This window comes from Ranitomeya variabilis, chromosome 2 (genome assembly GCF_051348905.1).
Source record: "Ranitomeya variabilis isolate aRanVar5 chromosome 2, aRanVar5.hap1, whole genome shotgun sequence".
Lineage (NCBI taxonomy): Eukaryota > Metazoa > Chordata > Amphibia > Anura > Dendrobatidae > Ranitomeya > Ranitomeya variabilis.
Window position 1 is genome coordinate 872,559,697 of NC_135233.1, and position 19,729 is coordinate 872,579,425.

Genomic DNA, 19,729 nt, shown 5'->3' on the forward strand with positions numbered 1-19,729 from the left:
TTTAATTCGCAGTGTAGTTAAAGTTACCTCATCTAGTCTAAGCTTATCAGGGGGTTTAGCCATAGACCAGAGACAGGGTATCCCCTCAGGACCTAGTAGAGCTAAGTCAGTGTTATCTTGATCTCCTTTCTCAAAGCTAGATACGATCCTCAACCATCTACATAAGAGTATCGCTTTGAAATATAGAGCGGGGTCAGGAAGTATCAAACCACCTGATGAGCTTGAGTGGGAAAGAAAACTATATGGAAATCTAGCTGGTTTCTGTTTCCAGATGAATTTGGATATTAATGATTTTAAGTTCCTAAAATAGGTTTGTGGGACATTAATAGGGACCATGTTTAAAGTGTATAGGATAATGGGCATAATATATGCCTTAAATACGTTGATGCGTCCTAGTCATGAAAGAGTAGGCAGATTATATGTCTTCAATAGGCTCTCTACCTTTTTGAAAAGTGTAGAGTAGTTAGCCTGGAAAAGGTTACATGGGTCTCTGTTATGATCTGGTGACCTTGGAGCCGCATGAGACTTTCTCTGGAGTAGGTGGAACCTGTACTAACTGCAAACCCTAAACTGACACTGCAACTAGAAGTAGCCGTGGGGTGTACCTAACACATCCTAGACACCTCGACACAGCCGGAGGACTAAATACCCCTATAGATGGAAATGGGAATTCTATCTTGCCTCATAGCAGAACCCCAAAGAATAGGCAGCCCCCCACAAATATTGACTGTGAGTATTAGAGGAAAGACACATGCAGGCAGAAAACAGGATTTAGCAAAAGAGGCACCTCTAGCTAAATAGTAAAGGATAGGACAGAATACTAAGCGGTCAGTATTAAAACCCTAAAAATATCCACAGCAGATAATACAAAAATTCCACCATCTAACTAAAGACATGGAATGTATATCTGCATCTCCTGAGAATCCAACATGACTGAAAAAATCCAAACACAGTCTAAGCTGGACAAGAAAAAACAATGAATAGCTCTGAATTGTAAAGCACACAGCATGTGTGCTGCAGAAACAAAAACCAGACACTTATCTTTGTTGAATTGGCAGCAGGGCAGGAGGAAACAGACAGAGATGCAAAACCTCCAAGGACAATGGACAACTGGCAAGGGCTAAAGAATCCTGCACACCTAAATACCCCAGTCAGAGCTGCAATCAGCAGAGACACCTGCCCAGGATTGCAACCCAGGGACAACTGTATTACCACCAACAACCACCGGAGGGAACCCAAGAGCAGAATTTACAACAGTACCCCCCCCTTGAGGAGGGGTCACCGAACTCTCACCAGAGCCCACAGGCCGATCAGGACGAGCCAGATGAAAGGCACAGACCAAATCAGCAGCATAGACATCAAAGGCAAAAACCCAAGAATTATCCTCCTGGCCATAACCCTTCCATTTGACAAGGTACTGAAGCCTCCACCTCGAAAAGCGAGAATCCAAAATCTTCTCAACCACATACTCCAACTCCCCATCAACCAACACAGGGGCCAGAGGATCAACAGAGGGAACAACGGGCACCACATATTTCCACAATAAAGATCTATGGAAGACATTATGGATAGCAAAAGAGGCCGGAAGGGCCAATCGAAAAGACACCGGATTAATAATCTCAGAAATCCTATAAAAAACAATAAACCGAGGCTTAAACTTAGGAGAAGAAACCTTCATAGGAACATGACGGGAAGACAACCAGACCAGATCCCCAACCCGAAGCCGGGAACCAACACACTGACGACGGTTAGCAAAATTTTGAGCCTCCTCCTGAGACAACACCAAATTGTCCACCACATGAGCCCAAATCTGCTGCAACCTGTCAAACACAGAATCCACACCAGGACAGTCAGAAGGCTCAACCTGCCCCGAAGAAAAACGAGGATGAAAACCACAATTACAAAAGAAGGGCGAAAACCATGGTAGCCGAACTAGCCCGATTATTAAGGGCAAACTCGGCCAATGGCAAGAAAGCCACCCAATCATCCTGACAGGAGACACAAAGCATCTCAAATAAGTTTCCAAAGTCTGATTAGTTCGCTCGGTCTGGCCATTTGTCTGAGGATGAAATGCGGAAGAAAAAGACAAATCAATGCCCAGCCTAGCACAAAAGGCCCGCCAAAACCTAGAAACAAACTGGGAACCTCTATCGGACACAATATTCTCCGGAATACCATGCAAACAAACCACATGCTGGAAAAACAATGGAACCAACTCAGAAGAGGAAGGCAATTTAGGCAAAGGTACCAAATGAATCATCTTAGAAAACCGGTCACAGACCACCCAGATAACCGACATCCTCTGGGAAACAGGAAGATCCGAAATAAAATCCATAGAAATATGCGTCCAAGGCCTCTCAGGGACCGGCAAAGGCAAAAGCAGCCCACTGGCGCGGGAGCAGCAAGGTTTGGCCCGCGCACAAGTCGCACAGGAATGCACAAAAGAACGCACATCCCGTGACAAAGAAGGCCACCAAAAGGACCTACTAACCAAATCTCTGGTACCAAAAATCCCAGGATGGCCAGCCAACACAGAACAGTGAACCTCAGAAATCACTTTACTAGTCCATCTGTCAGGAACAAACAATTTCCGCGCTGGACAGCGATCAGGTTTATCAGCCTGAAACTCCTGAAGAGTCCGTCGCAAATCAGTGGAGATAGCAGAAAGAATCACCCCCTCCTTCAGAATACCAACCGGCTCAAGAACCCCAGGGGAATAAGGCAAAAAACTCCTAGAGAGGGCATCAGCCTTAACATTCTTAGAACCCGGAAGATACGAGACAACAAAATCAAAATGAAAGAAAAACAGGGACCATCGAGCCTGTCTAGGATTCAGCCGTTTGGCAGACTCGAGGTAAATCAGATTCTTATGATCGGTCAAGACCACAATACGGTGCTTGGCCCCCTCAAGCCAATGTCGCCACTAGTGTTGAGCATTCCGATGCTGCAAGTATCGGGTATCGGCCGATACTTGCTGTATCGGAATTCCGATACCGGGATTCCGATACTCTTGTGGTATCGGGTATCGGGTATCGGAACAACATTAATGTTAAAATGTGTAAAATAGAGAATTAAAATAAAAAATATCGCTATACTCACCTGTCCGACGCAGCCGGGACCTCAGCGCAGGAACCGGCAGCGTTGTTTGTTTAAAATTCCCGCTTTTACATGGTTACGCGAAGTCCCGGCTTGTGATTGGTCAGGGCGGCCATGTTGCCGGGCCGCGGACCAATCACAGCAAGCCGTGACGAAATTACGTCACGGCTTGCTGTGATTGGTCCGCGTCCCGGCAACATGGCCGCCATTAACCAATCACAAGCCGTGACGTCACGGGAGGCTGGACACGCGCCCATTTTAAAATGAGCGCGTGTCCAGCCTCCCGTGACGTCACGGCTTGTGATTGGTCAGGGCGGCCATATTGCCGGGACGCGGACCAATCACAGCAAGCCGTGACGTAATTTCGTCACGGCTTGCTGTGATTGGTCCGCGTCCCGGCAACATGGCCGACCTGACCAATCACAAGCCGGGAATTCACGTAACCAAGTAATAGCGCGAATTTTAAACAAACAACGCTGCCGGTTCCCTCGCTGAAGTCCCGGCTGCGTCGGACAGGTGAGTATAGCGATATTTTTTATTTTAATTCTTTCTTTTACACATTTATATGGTTCCCAGGGCCTGAAGGAGAGTTTCCTCTCCTTCAGACCCTGGGAACCATCAGGAATACCGTCCGATACTTGAGTCCCATTGACTTGTATTGGTATCGGGTATCGGTATCGGATTGGATTCCGATACTGTGACGGTATCGGCCGATACTTTCCGATACCGATACTTTCCGATATCGGAAAGTATCGCTCAACACTAGTCGCCACTCCTCAAATGCCCACTTCATAGCCAACAACTCACGATTGCCAACATCATAATTGCATTCCGCAGTCGAAAACTTTCGAGAAAAAAAGGCACACGGTTTCATCGAGGAATCATCAGAATTCCTCTGAGACAAAATGGCCCCTGCCCCAATCTCAGAAGCATCAACCTCAACCTGAAAAGGAAGAGAAACATCCGGCTGACGCAACACAGGGGCAGAAGTAAATCAGCGCTTAAGCTCCTGAAAGGCAGAAACAGCCTCAGAGGACCAATTCGTTACATCAGCGCCCTTCCTCTTCAAATCGGTCAGGGGTTTAACCACACAGGAGAAGTTGGCAATGAAACGGCGATAAAAATTAGCAAAGCCCAAAAATTTCTGAAGGCTCTTCACGGATGTGGGCTGGATCCAATCATGAATGGCCTGAACCTTAACCGGATCCATTTCTATAGATGATGGAGAAAAAATGAAGCCCAAAAAAGAAACCTTCTGTACTCCAAAGAGGCACTTAGACCCCTTCACAAACAAGGCATTATCACGAAGGACCTGTAATACCATCCTGACTTGTTTCACATGAGACTCCCAATCATCTGAAAAAATCAAAATATCATCCAAATATACAATCATGAATTTATCAAGATAATTCCGAAAAATATCATGCATGAAGGACTGAAACACAGATGGGGCATTAGAGAGTCCAAATGGCATCACAAGATATTCAAAATGGCCCTCAGGCGTATTAAACGCAGTTTTCCATTCGTCACCCTGCTTAATACGAACAAGATTATATGCCCCTCGAAGGTCAATCTTAGTAAACCAACTAGCCCCCTTAATCCTGGCAAACAAATCAGAAAGCAAAGGCAAAGGGTATTAGAATTTGACCGTGATCTTATTCAGGAGGCGATAATCAATACAGGGTCTCAAGGAGCCATCCTTCTTGGCAACAAAAAAAAACCTGCTCCCAATGGAGAAGAAGATGGCCGAATATACCCCTTCTCCAAAGACTCCTTAACATAACTCCACATGGCGGCATGTTCAGGCACAGACAGGTTGAAAAGTCGGCCCTTAGGGAACTTACAGCCTGGAATCAAGTCAATAAATAACAGATAACAAATAACAGTCCCTATGCGGTGGAAGGGAACTGGACTTGGGCTCATCGAAAACATCCTGGAAATCTGACAGAAACTCAGGAATTTCATAAGAGGGGGAGGAGGAAATTGACATCAGAGGAACGTCTTCATGAACCCCCTGACAACCCCAACTAGTCACAGACATATATTTTCAATCCAACACCGGATTATGTACCTGTAACCATGGAAACCCCAGCACAATAGCATCATGCAAATTATGCAACACCAGGAAACGACAATCTTCCTGATGGGCTGGCGCCATGCACATGGTTAACTGTGTCCAAAACTGAGGTTTATTTTTAGCCAATGGTGTAGCATCAATGCCCCTCAAAGGGATAGGACTCTGTAAAGGCTGTAAGGGAAAAACCACAACGTCTGGCAAATTCTAAGTCCATTAAATTTAAAGCAGCGCCTGAATCCACAAATGCCATGACAGAAAATGATGATAATGAGCAGATCAGGGTCACAGATAACAGAAATTTAGGTTGTACAGTACTGATGGTAACGGAATTAGTGATTCTCTTGGCACGCTTAGGGCAATCAGAAATAACATGAGCAGAATCGCCGCAGTAAAAGCACAACCTATTCTGACGTCTGAATCCTTGGCGTTCAGCTCTTGACACAATCCTATCACACTGCATTGGCTCAGGATTCCGCTCGGAAGACAACACCATAGTGTGAACAACTCTGCGCTCACGCAAGCGCCGATCAATTTGAATGGCCAGAGACATAGAATCACTCAGACCTGCAGGCGTGGGGAACCCCACCATAACATCTTAACAGATTCAGAAAGACCCTTTCTGAAAATTGCCGCCAAAGCATCCTCATTCCATTTAGTAAGCACAGACCATTTTCTAAATTTCTGGCAATACGATTCTGCCGCTTCTTGACCCTGACACAGGGCCAACAAGGTTTTCTCAGAATGATCCACAGAATTAGGTTCATCATACAATAACCCAAGCGCCTGAAAAAAAGGTGTCTACATTAAGCAAGGCCGGATTCCCAGATTCCAGGGAAAATGCCCAATCCTGAGGATCGCCATGCAGCAGGGAGATGACAATTTTAACCTGCTGAATGGGATCACCAGAGGAACGAGGTTTCAGAGCAAAAAACAGTTTACAGTTATTTTTAAAACTCAAAAATTTGGACCTGTCCCCAAAAAACAGATCAGGGGTAGGAATTCTAGGCTCCAAAACAGGAGTCTGCACAATATAATCAGAAATACCCTGTACTCTAGGAGCAAGTTGATCCACACAAGAAGCAAGTCCCTGAACATCCATGTCAGCGCCTAACTCCTGAGCCACCCAGAGGTAAAGAGGGAAAAAAAACACCACAGAGTACAGAAAAAAAAAATGGCTCAGCACTTTCTTTCCCTTCTTTTGAGATGTGGTTAACTCATTGTTGGTCCAGTTGTACTGTCATGATCTGGTGGCCTAAGAGCGGCATGAGACATACTCTGGAGAATGTGGTAACTGTACTGACCGCAGACCCTGGACTTAACACCGCAACTAGAAGTAGCCGTGGGATGTACCTACCAATCCTAGACACCTTGTCACAGCCTGAGGACTAATTAACCCTATAGATAGAAAAGGGAAAACTATCTTGCCTCAGAGAAAATTCCCAAAGGATAGGCAGCCCCCCACAAATATTGACTGTGAGAGGAGAGGAAGGAACATACACAGGCTGAAAACAGAATTTAGCAAAGGAGGCCAATCTAGCTAGATAGAAAAGATAGGACAGAGAACTATGCGGTCAGTATTAAAAATACTAAGAAATGTCCACCACAGATAATACAAAAAAACCTCCAAATCTAACTAAAGACTTGGAGGGTAAATCTGCCTCTCCAGAGATTCCAGCTCAGCTGCATAAATCCTTACACAGATTAAGCTGGACAAGAAAAAACATGCAATGCACTGAACAATGAGGCCCACAACATGTGGGCAGAAAAACAAGCAGGACTTATCTTGAAGAAATGAACTGCAAGCAGGAGCGACCAGGAAGGGATGTGAATCCTCCAGAAACAATGAACAACTGGCACTCACCAAAGGGTGAGGCCAGACTAAATAGCCCCGTCCGAAGTGGACGCACCTGATGACTGCTGTGAAGGACAAACAGCAGCACTACCACTTATAACCACTGGAGGGAGCCCAAGAGCAGAACCTACAACAGAATTCACAACAGACTTCCAATCCAACACAGGATTATGTACCTGCAACCATGGAAAACCCAGCACGATAGCATCATGCAAATTATGCAACACCAGAAAACGACAATCTTCCTGATGGGCTGGCGCCATACACATGGTCACCTGTGTCCAAAACTGGGGCTTATTTTTAGCCAAAGGTGTAGCATCAATGCCCCTTAAAGGAATAGGGTTCTGCAAAGACTGCAAAGGGAAACCACAACGCCTGGCAAACTCAAAGTCCATTAAGTTCAAGGCGGCGCCTGAATCCACAAACGCCATGACAGAAAATGATGACAATGAGCAGATCAAGGACACAGATAACAGAAATTTAGGTTGTACAGTACTGATAGTAAATGAACTAGCGATCCTCTTTGTATGCTTAGGGCAGACTGAAATGACATGAGAAGCATCGCCACAATAAAAACACAACCTATTCTGACGTCTGAATCCTTGTTTTTCCATTCTAGACAGAATGCTATCACACTGCATTGCCTCAGGCATCTGCTCTGAGGACAGCGCCACAGTGCGCACAGTTCTGCGCTCCCGCAAGCGCCGATCAATCTGAATGGCCAGAGACATAGAATCACTCAGACCGAAAGGCGTGGGAAACCCCACCATAACATCTTTAACGGATTCAGAAAGACCCTTTCTGAAAATTGCCGCCAAAGCATCATCATTCCATTTAGTCAACACAGACCATTTTCTAAATTTCCGACAATACAATTCTGCCGCTTCTTGACCCTGAGACAGGGCCAACAAGGTCTTCTCCAGTTGATCCACAGAATTTGGTTCATCATATAATAATCCTAAAGCCTGAAAAAAGGCGTCTACATTAAGCAAGGCCGGATTCCCAGATTCCAGGGAAAATGCCCAATCCTGAGGATCGCCACGCAGCAGGGAGATGACAATTTTAACCTGCTGAATGGAATCACCAGAGGATCGAGGTCTCAGAGCAAAAAACAGTTTACAGTTGTTTTTAAAACTCAAAAATTTGGACCTGTTCCCAGAAAACAAATCAGGAGTAGGAATCTTAGGCTCTAAAACCGGAGTCTGAACAATATAATCAGAAATACCCTGTACCCTAGCAGCAAGCTGGTCTACACGAGAAGCTAATCCCTGAACATCCGTGCTAGCACAAGACTCCTCAGCCACCCAGAGAAAAAGAGGGAAGGAAAGACAAAGCAGGCTACAGAAAAAAAAATGGCTCAACACCTTTCTTCCCTTCTTCTGAGATGCATTAAACTCATTGTTGGCCAGTTGTACTGTTATGATCCGGTGACCTTGGAGCCGCATGAGACTTTCTCTGGAGTAAGTGGAACCTGTACTGACCGCAAACTCTAAACTGACACCGCAACTGGAAGTAGCCTTGGGGTGTACCTAACACATCCTAGACACCTCGACACAGCCGGAGGACTAAATACCCCTATAGATGGAAATGGGAATTCTATCTTGCCTCAGAGCAGAACCCCAAAGGATAGGCAGCCCCCCACAAATATTGACTGTGAGTATTAGAGGAAAGACACACGCAGGCAGAAAACAGGATTTAGCAAAAGAGGCACCTCTAGCTAAATAGTAAAGGATAGGACAGAATACTAAGCGGTCAGTATTAAAACCCTAAAAATATCCACAGCAGATAATACAAAAATTCCACCATCTAACTAAAGACATGGAATGTATATCTGCATCTCCTGAGAATCCAACATGACTGAAAAAATCCAAACACAGTCTAAGCTGGACAAGAAAAAACAATGAATAGCTCTGAATTGTAAAGCACACAGCATGTGTGCTGCAGAAACAAAAACCAGACACTTATCTTTGTTGAATTGGCAGCAGGGCAGGAGGAAACAGACAGAGATGCAAAACCTCCAAGAACAATGGACAACTGGCAAGGGCTAAAGAATCCTGCACACCTAAATACCCCAGTCAGAGCTGCAATCAGCAGAGACATCTGCCCGGGATTGCAACCCAGGGAAAACTGTATTACCACCAACAGCCACCGGAGGGAACCCAAGAGCAGAATTCACAACAGGTCTCTTGTTATAGCTATCCCTAGATATTTTATGGAATATGTGGACCAAGTAAAAGGGGATTGGGTACGCAGGGTAATTAATTGGGAATGTGGAAGGGAGATATTTAAGGCTTCAGATTTTGAGGCATTTATTTTGAAGTTAGATAATTGTCCTAATTGTTGAAAGATGTCTAGAATTACACGGGAAGGGTTGGTGGTCAAGAATAACAAATCGTCAGCAAATGGTAAAGTTTTTAATTTTAAAGAGCCTATCTTCAGGCCCCTTACAGATGTTTCCTGTCTAATTTTTTGTATTAATGTTTCAATGACTAGAATAAATAAAGACGGGGACAGGGGACATCCCTGCCTCATGCCATTGTGAATATTGAAGCTATTTGACAGGGTGCCATTTACCCTCACCCGGGCTGTAGGTTGTGAATAGAGGGAAAAAATTGCACTAATAAACTGTAACGGGAAGCCAAACTTAATCAGTGCCTGTTCCATAAATCTCCAGCTTACCCTATCAAAAGCTTTCTCAGCATCTGTTGATAGTAGGGCCAGAGGAAACCCCCCATTCCTAGCAAACATTATGGATTGAATGATTTTAGCTGAGTTGTGTTTACCCTCCCTTCCCTTTACAAACCCTGCTTTGTCTGTGTGGATAAGTTTGGGTAAGAAAGTTCTTAATCTATTTGCTAAAATTTTGGCCCAGAGCTTAATGTCCGAGTTGAGTAAGGAAATCGGTCTGTAGCTAGAGCATAAAGTAGGATCCTTTCCCTCCTTTGGAATTACGGAGACAAAGGCCTCTAAGGATTGCTTGGGTAAGGGCTGGCCTTCTAGGAATGAGTTGAACAGAGATACTAAATGGGGCTGTAGCTGTTTAATGAATTTTTTATAATAGATAATAGGCAGTCCATCCGGGCTTGGGGCTTTTCCATTGGGGATCGTTGCAAGAGTGTCCAATATCTCTTTAGGGGAGATGGGTGCTAATAACTTCTGATGGCCTTCTATAGAAACCTTAGGGAGCTTAAGGGGTAGCAAAAATTCATTTATTTTCTCAAAAGCCTCCGATGGTTCCCTTATGTTTTGTGGTGTGGGTAAGTTATAGAGGCCTTCATAAAAGGTTCTAAACTCCTCGGCAAAGTCAGCAGTCTTGTGTTTAAGCGATTTATCGGTTGATAGGATGTGATTATTAAACTTCTTTTCATTGCGCTTCTTAAGTAATGAGGACATTAGTTTGCTGTCTCTATTGCCATATAAATAGAATTTTTGCTTACTTCTCATATAGATTTTGGCTGACTGTATATTAAGAAGGTTTTTTAGAGTACGTCTCAGATCCAATAGCTCCTTTTATATTACCATACTTTGGGATTTTTGTGAATCTTCTCTAGGGTGTTAATTTGATGTATTATAGATATTGTTTGTTTTGCCCTTTCTTTTTTGAGAAAGGATCCAAGAGCTATGAATTCACCCCTCGTGACAGCCTTGTGTGTTTCCCAGATAACGGGAGTTGGTGGTCCTGAATGGGAGTTTTCTTGAAAAAAGCAATCAAGAGTGTCTACTAATCTAGTTATGTGGGGACCAAAGTCCAGTAAAGTTTCATTTAGGGTCCAGGACATTGTCCGTTTGGTAGGGAAGAAATGCTCATTTCAAAAAAGATAGGGGCATGGTCTGAGAGTGCCATAATATCAATTGAAGCCGATTTGATGAGTTGAACACATGACACCGGTGTTAAAAAATAGTCTATTCTATGGTAGGTATTGTGTGGGGATGAGTAAAAGGTATAGTCTCTGTCGGCGGGATGGAGAGTCCTCCAAGTATCAACTAAGTTTAGTGATTGCAAAGATAGGTGAAGCCTCATAAGGGCCTTTTGAGATATGTGAGTCTTTCCAGCTGAGGTATCTAGGAAGGGGTTGAGGGGTAAGTTAAAATCCCCACCCACCACCATTACACCCTCCGCAAACAACTTCAGAATGTTCAGTGTTTTGCATAGCCAACCTATTTGATCAGAATTTGGAGCATAAAGGTTGCATAAAGTTATCTTAGTGTTAGCAAGAAGGCCTTTAAGCATGATATATCTCCCGTCCGAATCTGTCAAGGAGTCTTCGAGCACGAAGGGCACTTTTTCCAAGAATTATACTTACTCCTCTAGAGGCTGAGGTACCTGTGCTATGAAACCAATATGGGAAGTGGGATTTAGACAAGTCAGGAACCCTATTTTTTTTAAAATGGGTCTCCTGTAAAAAGGCAATGCTTGTCTTTTTGGAATGTAAGAATCTCAAAATTTGACTTCCTTTGGGGAACGTATGCCTTTGACGTTATATGAAGCCACTGCTATGGTGGCTAAAGAGTCACATTCAGTCATAGCAAAATGAATGGGAGGTTATGAGTGCTTATGTGTAAGGACTGTACCTGTACCAAAACAATATAAACAGGGGAAACAGCAATAACTGTGGGGAAAAAAGGTAAGTAACTGTATACAAATAAACAACCCATCTGCCGCAGAGGCGTGGGCCAGGAAGTCCTTCCATAGCAGATAGGGTGGGCATGTTCCCACGCACAAGCGGTAATCTGTCAAGTGAAAAAGAATAGTTTTCTGACATCTAGAATCAGTATTACTATTACTAGTACTATTACTATCTAAATGGCGATAAGCAACAGTCGAAGACATCAATAATCTCCATACATAACAATCTAGAACCAGCTGCATAAAGTGTGAAGTCTCAAGGGGGAGGTTTCTTTTTCACTCCCAATTTCCCCTGTCTGGGGGATGCCAACCTCTTAACTGGAGACCAGTCACCCTGATCCCCGGAAATCACACTTAAACGAGGTGGTGAATATGGGTCCATATCCATGGGGAGCCAGGAGGGAATGGAATCTCCAGCGGAGCCAGGTTAAAGGTATCCCAGACTTTATGGAGGTCCTCTGGGCTTCTGACAACCACCTGTTTGCCACTGCTATGTATGGCCAGGCCAAAACGAAAAAGCCATTTATAGAGAATTTTGTTGGAGCGTAGGGCATCTAGTAAAGGTCTTAAAATTCTGCGTTTCATCAGGGTGGATGAAGCTAAATCTTACAAAGTATTATATTTCTGAAAATCATAGACAGACGTTATATTTTCCTTTATACCAGAAGTGAATATTTGATATTGCCAAATTGTGCCAAACGTATGTACAAAAAATGCTGCAAAGTGAACTAATAGGTGATATAATGTTAGATAAATGCTCGAAGATGCACTGAAGTTAAAGTTTCTATTTTCCAACGTGTTGTTCTCAAAGAAATAGCACAAGTAGGGCAATATAAATATATAAATGACTGTAATTTACATAACTACATATTGACACCCAATTCATTGTTACCTATTGTGCAAACCTTATTTTGAAGCATCCAGACTTTTGTATTTTATAACCAGTGTTCAAATGTAAAATATTATATCAACAAAATAGTTAGTCATAATTATACAACACATCATAGTTATTCTATCTTTTCTATACATGCTTTATAGTTACCTGTTTCTGGTTTGCAAAAGCACACAACCATTTCAGGTGCCCCTTTCATGAACACTATCATATTACTCTCTCCAATAACCTGAGCAATGACAGACATGCGCTGTAAAGTGGAGGAGAATGGGAACTGGTGTAGAATAAGGATTCCTTCCACTGGAGTCTACTTGATGCAGATATAAGAATTTGAGAAACTGTTATTAATGAACAAGAATAAAATTATCCTGTACTGCTTATAGCTAATTAAATAAAATAAATGCTGTTTATGAGCAATAATGGTACATTAAGGCCTATTTCACATTTGCGGTTGTGTCCACAGCGTTTCTGACGCATAAATCCGCATGCGTCTTGATTTCATATCTTTTACATTGTGGACGCAGATTCATGTGTTTGCATGCTTTTGCCTGCGTTTACTTACGCATGCGTCTTTTCGTGGTGTGCAGCGGGGTGCAACTAACGTACCATGTTGCAATTTTTGAGGTGGCAAATTTCCGTCAAATATGCGCAGGCATGCGCATGCGGATAAGTGCGTTAAAAGAAGCATTACTGTCTATGGGAACGCATACGTACGCATGTATTTGCGTACGCATCCGTTCGCTGCACTTGCGTACTTCAGACTGCGCATGTTCAAGAACTGATTTAGACACGCCCATTGAGACACTCCCTCCTGGAAATATTGAACACATGTGCATAAAAAGTGCAAACGTGTGCAAAAGCGCATGCAAACGCAGCATTTTTTTTGCTGTCATGCGTAAGCTGATGCAGATAAAAACACTGCGTTAGCATGCGTTGGCATGCGTTTTTTACATGCGTTTGCAGACAAGGCACTGTGAACTCAACCGCAAATGTGAAACTAGTCTAACATATTACATTAACTTAAAATGATGCACGTGTAAGGAGGCGGACCGGGCTGCGGGTACTGAGCTGGGTCCAGAATTGTTGCGGCTGCGCCCAATGTTGCCCAGGGGAAGAAAGAGGGGACCGGAGAGGCCTCATGACCGGGACGAGGGTAAAACTAGAAACAGAGCCGAAAGCATGCAGAGCTGCAGTTAGTTTTCCGCCGTCAGGGAGAGTGCAGCAGGGTTAGCAGCACGCTCCGCTCCCCGAGCATTAGTGCCGTGACATGCTGTGGCCGAGTTCTCCTGGGCAATCTGGCAGAACTGTGAGATTAAAGAGCACCGTGTACCCAGCTAAAAGCGAGACCGCGGCCCCGCAGGAAAATGAGAGACGGCTGAGGACCTTAAAGACACGATAAGTTTGATTACTGGACTGTTGTTACATTGCAATTGCTCCTTTTCAATTTAACTGTTTTTTCCCTGCGAGGAGTTCCTCTATTGTGCAAATTAAATTATTAATTTGTTAACTCTTGCTCTGCCTCCCTTGTGTCACTGCATCCCGCAACCTGCTTACATTTGGTGTAGTTGGCAGGATGTGGGCCGGAAGGGAGTCGTGTTGACTGCCGGGGACCCTAGCAGCGCCTTGCAGTGACCTTGGAGATGAATGTGCTGAAAGAACTCGGAACTCTTTTGATGAGCGAGTTGCCAGATGCTTTTCTGGACCGATGTAGCCCACGAACCCCCAAGTGGAAGGTATTTCAGCAATTGATCCAGGTTGCCCAGGCCCAATAAACATTGAGTGTAGGGAAAGTATTAGGAAAAGTGATAGTCCCTGCCACTGCTAAACTCGTTCTTCCACCTGCTCAGACTGGAGTCACACTGCCTGTACGAGCCTATGCACCACTCGAAGGGGTGGAAGTCAAGATAGAGCCAACAATTATGGACCAAACACCCTTTGGACTCCTCATTGCTAGGACACTGGCCACCGTCCATGATGGAAATGTAGTGGTGTGGTGCGTTAATCTGGGAGAGGACAATCTTACTCTCTCGTCCAAGAGTGAAGTGGCACAGGTGCTAAGCATGCCAGAAGAACTGGTGCAATTGGAGGCCATCCAATTGGCAGTAAAACAAGGAGACCCTTGGACTGTAGCCGTTACTGAGTCGCTCACCTAGGCCATGGGGTGCTCTGTACTCCAGTCTTAAAAGGGATGTCACGGTGGCCGCGACCTGGTCCGTGGCCCTGGGTACCCAATTAAAGGGGACTTTTAACCCCTTTCTGACCTCGGACGGGATAGTACGTCTGAGTTCAGATACCCCGTTTTGATGCAGGGCTCTGACGGTGAGCCCGCATCAAAGCTGGGACATGTCAGCTGTTTTGAACAGCTGACATGTGCCCGCCATAGCGGCGGGTGAAATTGCAATTCACCCGCCGCTATTAACTAGTCAAATGCCGCTGTCAAATGGATGGCCGGAAGCGCTGGTTAAATGCCGCTGTCAGCGCGTGACAGCGACATTTAAACGGCGCTTCCGGCCATCCGGCCGTAAATGTGCGCATCGCCGACCCCCGTCACATGATCAGGGGTCAGCGATGCTTCTCCATAGTAACAATGGAGGTCCTTGAGACCTCTATGGTTACTGATGCCGGCCTGCTGTGAGCGCCACCCTGTGGTCGGCGCACATAGCACACCTGCATTTCTGCTGCATAGCAGCGATCTGATGATCGCTGCTATGTAGCAGAGCCGTTCACGTTGTGCCAGCTTCAGGCCTCCTATGGAGGCTATTGAAGCATGGCAAAAGTAAGAAAAAGTAAAAAAATGTGAAAAAAATTAAAAAATATAAAAGTTTAAATCACCCCCCTTTCGCCCCATTCAAAATAATAATAAAAAAAAAATAAAAATAAAACCTACACGTATTTGGTACTGCCGCATTCACAATCGCACGATCTATCAATAAAAGAAAAAGGATTAACCTGATCGCTAAACGGCGTAGAGACTAGAGAGAAAAAAATTTGAAACGTCAGAATTATGTTTTTTTGGTCGCAATGACATTGAATTAAAATGCAATAACGGGCGATTAAAAGAACATATATGCACCAAAATGGTATCATTAAAAACGCCAGCTTGGCATGCAAGAAATAACTCCTCAACTGACCCCAGATCATGAAAAATGAAGACGCTACGGGTATCGGAAAATGGCACAATTTTTTATTTGTTTATTTTTTTTAGCAAAGTTTGGAATTTTTTTTCACCTCTTAGATAAAAAATAATTTAGACATATTAGGTGTATATGAACTCGTAATGACCTGGAGAATTATAATCGCAGGTTAGTTTTAGCACTTAGTGAACCTAGCAAAAAAGCCAAACAAAAAACAAGTGTGGGATTACACTTTTTTGCAATTTCACCACACTTGGATTTTTTTTCCTGTTTTCTAGTACATGACATGCTAAAACCAATGATGTCATTCAAAAGTACAACTTGTTTCACAAAAAATAAGCCCTTACTTGGCCATATTGACGGAAAAATAAAAAAGTTATGGCTCTGGGAAGGAGGGGAAAAGCGAACATGGAAAAACGGAAAATCCCAAGGTCATGAAGGGGTTAAAGGTTAGTTGTGAATAAAGTCTATTGTTCATGATGCCACCTGTGGTATTAGGGCAGTTGGACTGACGCTGCTTAAAGGGGTCCTCTGGGGTGATGGTATATCAGCTAGATGGTATAAGTATGTCCCCAGGGCTCCCAAGGTGTGTGGCAAAGGTGGTGTATGCCAATGAATAAGTGGAAGACACAGAGTTTGCAGTCTTTTTCCTGGTTTACTGATGGTAGCAGTCCTCGATCCAGGGTACCAGGTGCAGGGTAGCTGTGGTCTGGCCGGCTTGGAGGCAATAGGGGATCCCACTTCCAGGTGAGGTCTGTAAGGCTTTTCTACTTGCGCTACTTTAGCTGGCAGAGTCCCTGCTGCTTAAAGCTTGATTGCAAAGTCCCCTCTCTCCTGTCCTGAGATAGATGTCTGTACGATAGGCAGTTCGAGCCTGTTTATAGTATCCCTTAGATGACCCTTCTCTAAGGTTACTGCTACACCTGAGACATGTTGTGGGCAATTGACATATAGTCCTATGCCCTCCAGTTCTGTCGCGCGTCCTGGAGAACAACACGACCTCGGGCTCCCGGTACCCGGTTTCTGTGCTCTGGCTCAGAAGGTGTCCTTCCGCTGATCCCCTACTGAGCCCTTTCCTCCACTGTGCTTCTTCCATCTAAACTCCTTCACAATTCAACTCCTCACGCTATCTCTCTTACCAGAGGCTGCAGATCCCTCATGGCTGCTCGGCCTCTACGTCTACTCTCAGTTTCAGTGAGTTTCAGGATACTCCGGTTACATGGGAGCACACAGGACACAGATGAAAGGATTAAAAGTTTTGTTGTGTATTGAAATCCACAACGCGTTTCGACAGAACAGCTCCGTCTTCATCAGGTGGCAGTATACAGAGAGTGGGCCAGAGTAAATATTTAAAGGAGCACCAACCAATGAGATTTAAGGAGCAATTGTTCAGAACACATGATTAGATGGGATCATTGATTAATTAAGATACAAGTCACAAACGCTCTTTAACCCCTTTCTGCCATTGGATGTACTATTCCGTCCATGTGGGGTGGGCCCTAATTCCCAAGGATGGAATAGTACGTCCAGCATGATCGGCCGCGCTCACGGGTGGAGCGCGGCCGGGTGTCAGCTGCCTATCGCAGCTGACATCCGGCACTATGTGCCAGGAGCGGTCACGGACCGCCCCCGGCATATTAACCCCCAGCACACTGTGATCAAACATGATCGCGGTGTGCCGGCGGTACAGGGAAGCATCGCGCAGGGAGGGGGCTCCCTGCGGGCTTCCCTGAGACCCCCAGAGCAACGCGATGTGATCGCGTTGCTGCGAGGGTCTCTTACCTCCTATCCCTGCAGGCCCCGGATCAAAAATGGCCACGGGGCTGCATCCGGGTCCTGCAGGGATTACTTCCGGGTGCTGTGCAGGTGCTGGTAAGCCTGCACGGCTGTATGTCAGATCGGTAATCTGACAGAGTGCTGTTCAAACTGTAAGATCACCAACCTGTGATGTCCCCCCCTGGGACAAAGTAAAAAAGTAAAAAAAAATAATTCCCACATGTGTAAAAAAAAAAAAGAAAAAAAAAATTCCTAAATAAAGAAAAAAAAAATATTATTCTCATAAATACATTTCTATATCTAAATTAAAAAAATAAAACAATAAAAGTACAAATACAAAGTACAAAGTAGAAATTCATGAATAGCTGGTTTTTGGTCACTTTGCTTCACAAAAATCGGAATAAAAAGCGATTAAAAAAATCTCCCGTGCCCGAGCATGTTACCAATAAAAACGTCAACTCGTCCCGCAAAAAACAAGACCTCACATGACTCTGTGGACTCAAATATGGAAAAATTATAGCTCTCAAAATGTGGTAACGCAAAAAATATTTTTTGCAATAAAAAGCTTCTTTCAGTGTGTGACGGCTGCCAATCATAAAAATCTGCTAAAAAACCCACTATAAAAGTAAATCAAACCCCCCTTCATCACCCCCTTAGTTAGGGAAAAATAAAAAAATTAAAAAAATTTATTTATTTCCATTTTACCATTAGGGTTAGGGTTAGGGTTAGGGCTAGGGTTAGGGCTAGGGTTAGGGTTAGGGTTAGGGCTAGGGTTAGGGCTAGGGTTAGGGCTAGGGTTAGGGTTGGGGCTCGGGTTAGGGTTGGGGCTAGGGTTAGGGTTGGGGCTAGGGTTAGGGTTAGGGCTAGGTTTAGGGTTAGGGTTAGGGCTAGGGTTAGGGTTAAGGCTACAGTTAGGGTTGGGGCTAAAGTTAGGGTTAGGGTTTGGATTACATTTACGGTTGGGAATAGGGTTGGGATTAGGGGTGTGTCTGGGTTGGAGGTGTGGTTAGGGTTACCATTGGGATTAGGGTTAGGGGTGTGTTCGGATTAGGGTTTCAGTTATAATTGGGGGGTTTCCACTGTCTAGGCACATCAGGGGCTCTCCAAACGCGACATGGCATCCGATCTCAATTTCAGCCAATTCTGCGTTGAAAAAGTAAAACAGTGCTCCTTCCCTTCCGAGCTCTCCCGTGCACCCAAACAGGGGTTTACCCCAACATATGGGGTATCAGCGTACTCGGAACACATTGCTGAACAACTTTTGGGGTCCAATTTCTCCTGTTACCCTTGGGAAAATACAAAACTGGGGGCTAAAAAATAATTTTGGGGGGAAATTTTTTTTAAATTATTTTCACGGCTATGGGGGCTAGAAATTAATTTTTGTGGAAAAAAATATTTTTTATTTGCACGGCTCTGTGTTATAAACTGTAGTGAAACACTTGGGGGTTCAAAGCTCTCACAACACATCTAGATGAGTTCCTTAGGGGGTCTACTTTCCAAAATGGTGTCACTTGTGGGGGTTTTCTACTGTTTAGGTACATTAGGGCCTCTGCAAACGCAATGTGACGCCTGCAGACCATTCCGTCTAAGTCTGCATTCCAAATGGCGCTCCTTCCCTTCCGAGCCCTCCCATGCGCCCAAACGGTGGTCCCCCCACATATGGGTTATCAGCGTACTCAAGGGGTCTACTTTCTAAAATGGTGTCACTTGTGGGGGGTTTCAATGTTTAGGCATATCAGGGGCTCTCCAAACGCAACATGGCGTCCCATCTCAATTCCAATCAATTTTGCATTGAAAAGTCAAATGACGCTCCTTCACTTCCGAGCGCGGTCATGCACCCAAAAAGTGGTTTACCCCCACATATGGGGTATCGGCATACTCAGGACAAATTGTACAACATCTTTTGGGGTCCATTTTCTCCTGTTACCCTTGGTAAAATAAAACAGATTGGAGCTGAAGTAAATTATACTATATTATAACCCTTATAACTCCCTAACAAAAAAAATTTTGGTTCCAAAATTGTGCTGATGTAAAGTAGACATGTGGGAAATGTTACTTATTAAGTATTTTGTGTGACATATCACTGTGATTTAATTGCATAAAAATTCAAAGTTGGAAAATTGCAAAATTTTCAAAATTTTCGCCAAATTTCTGTTTTTTTTTCACAAATAAACGCAGGTAATATCAAAGAAATTTTACCACTATCATGAAGTACAATATGTCATGAGAAAACAGTGTCAGAATCACTGGGATCCATTGAAGCGTTACAGAGGTA

The 19,729-nt window shown here is 44.3% G+C and overlaps 1 protein-coding gene across 1 annotated transcript in view; it reads right to left on the bottom strand.

Annotated features, from left to right (window-relative positions):
* LOC143808064 (putative cation-transporting ATPase 13A4) overlaps positions 1 to 19,729 on the bottom strand; it is a 536,127-nt gene that overhangs the window by 148,769 nt on the left and 367,629 nt on the right. Inside the window, exon 16 of the mRNA XM_077290323.1 lies at positions 12,695 to 12,851. Within this exon, the coding sequence (XP_077146438.1) occupies positions 12,695 to 12,851 (157 nt within the window). The remainder of the gene's footprint in view (positions 1 to 12,694; positions 12,852 to 19,729) is intronic.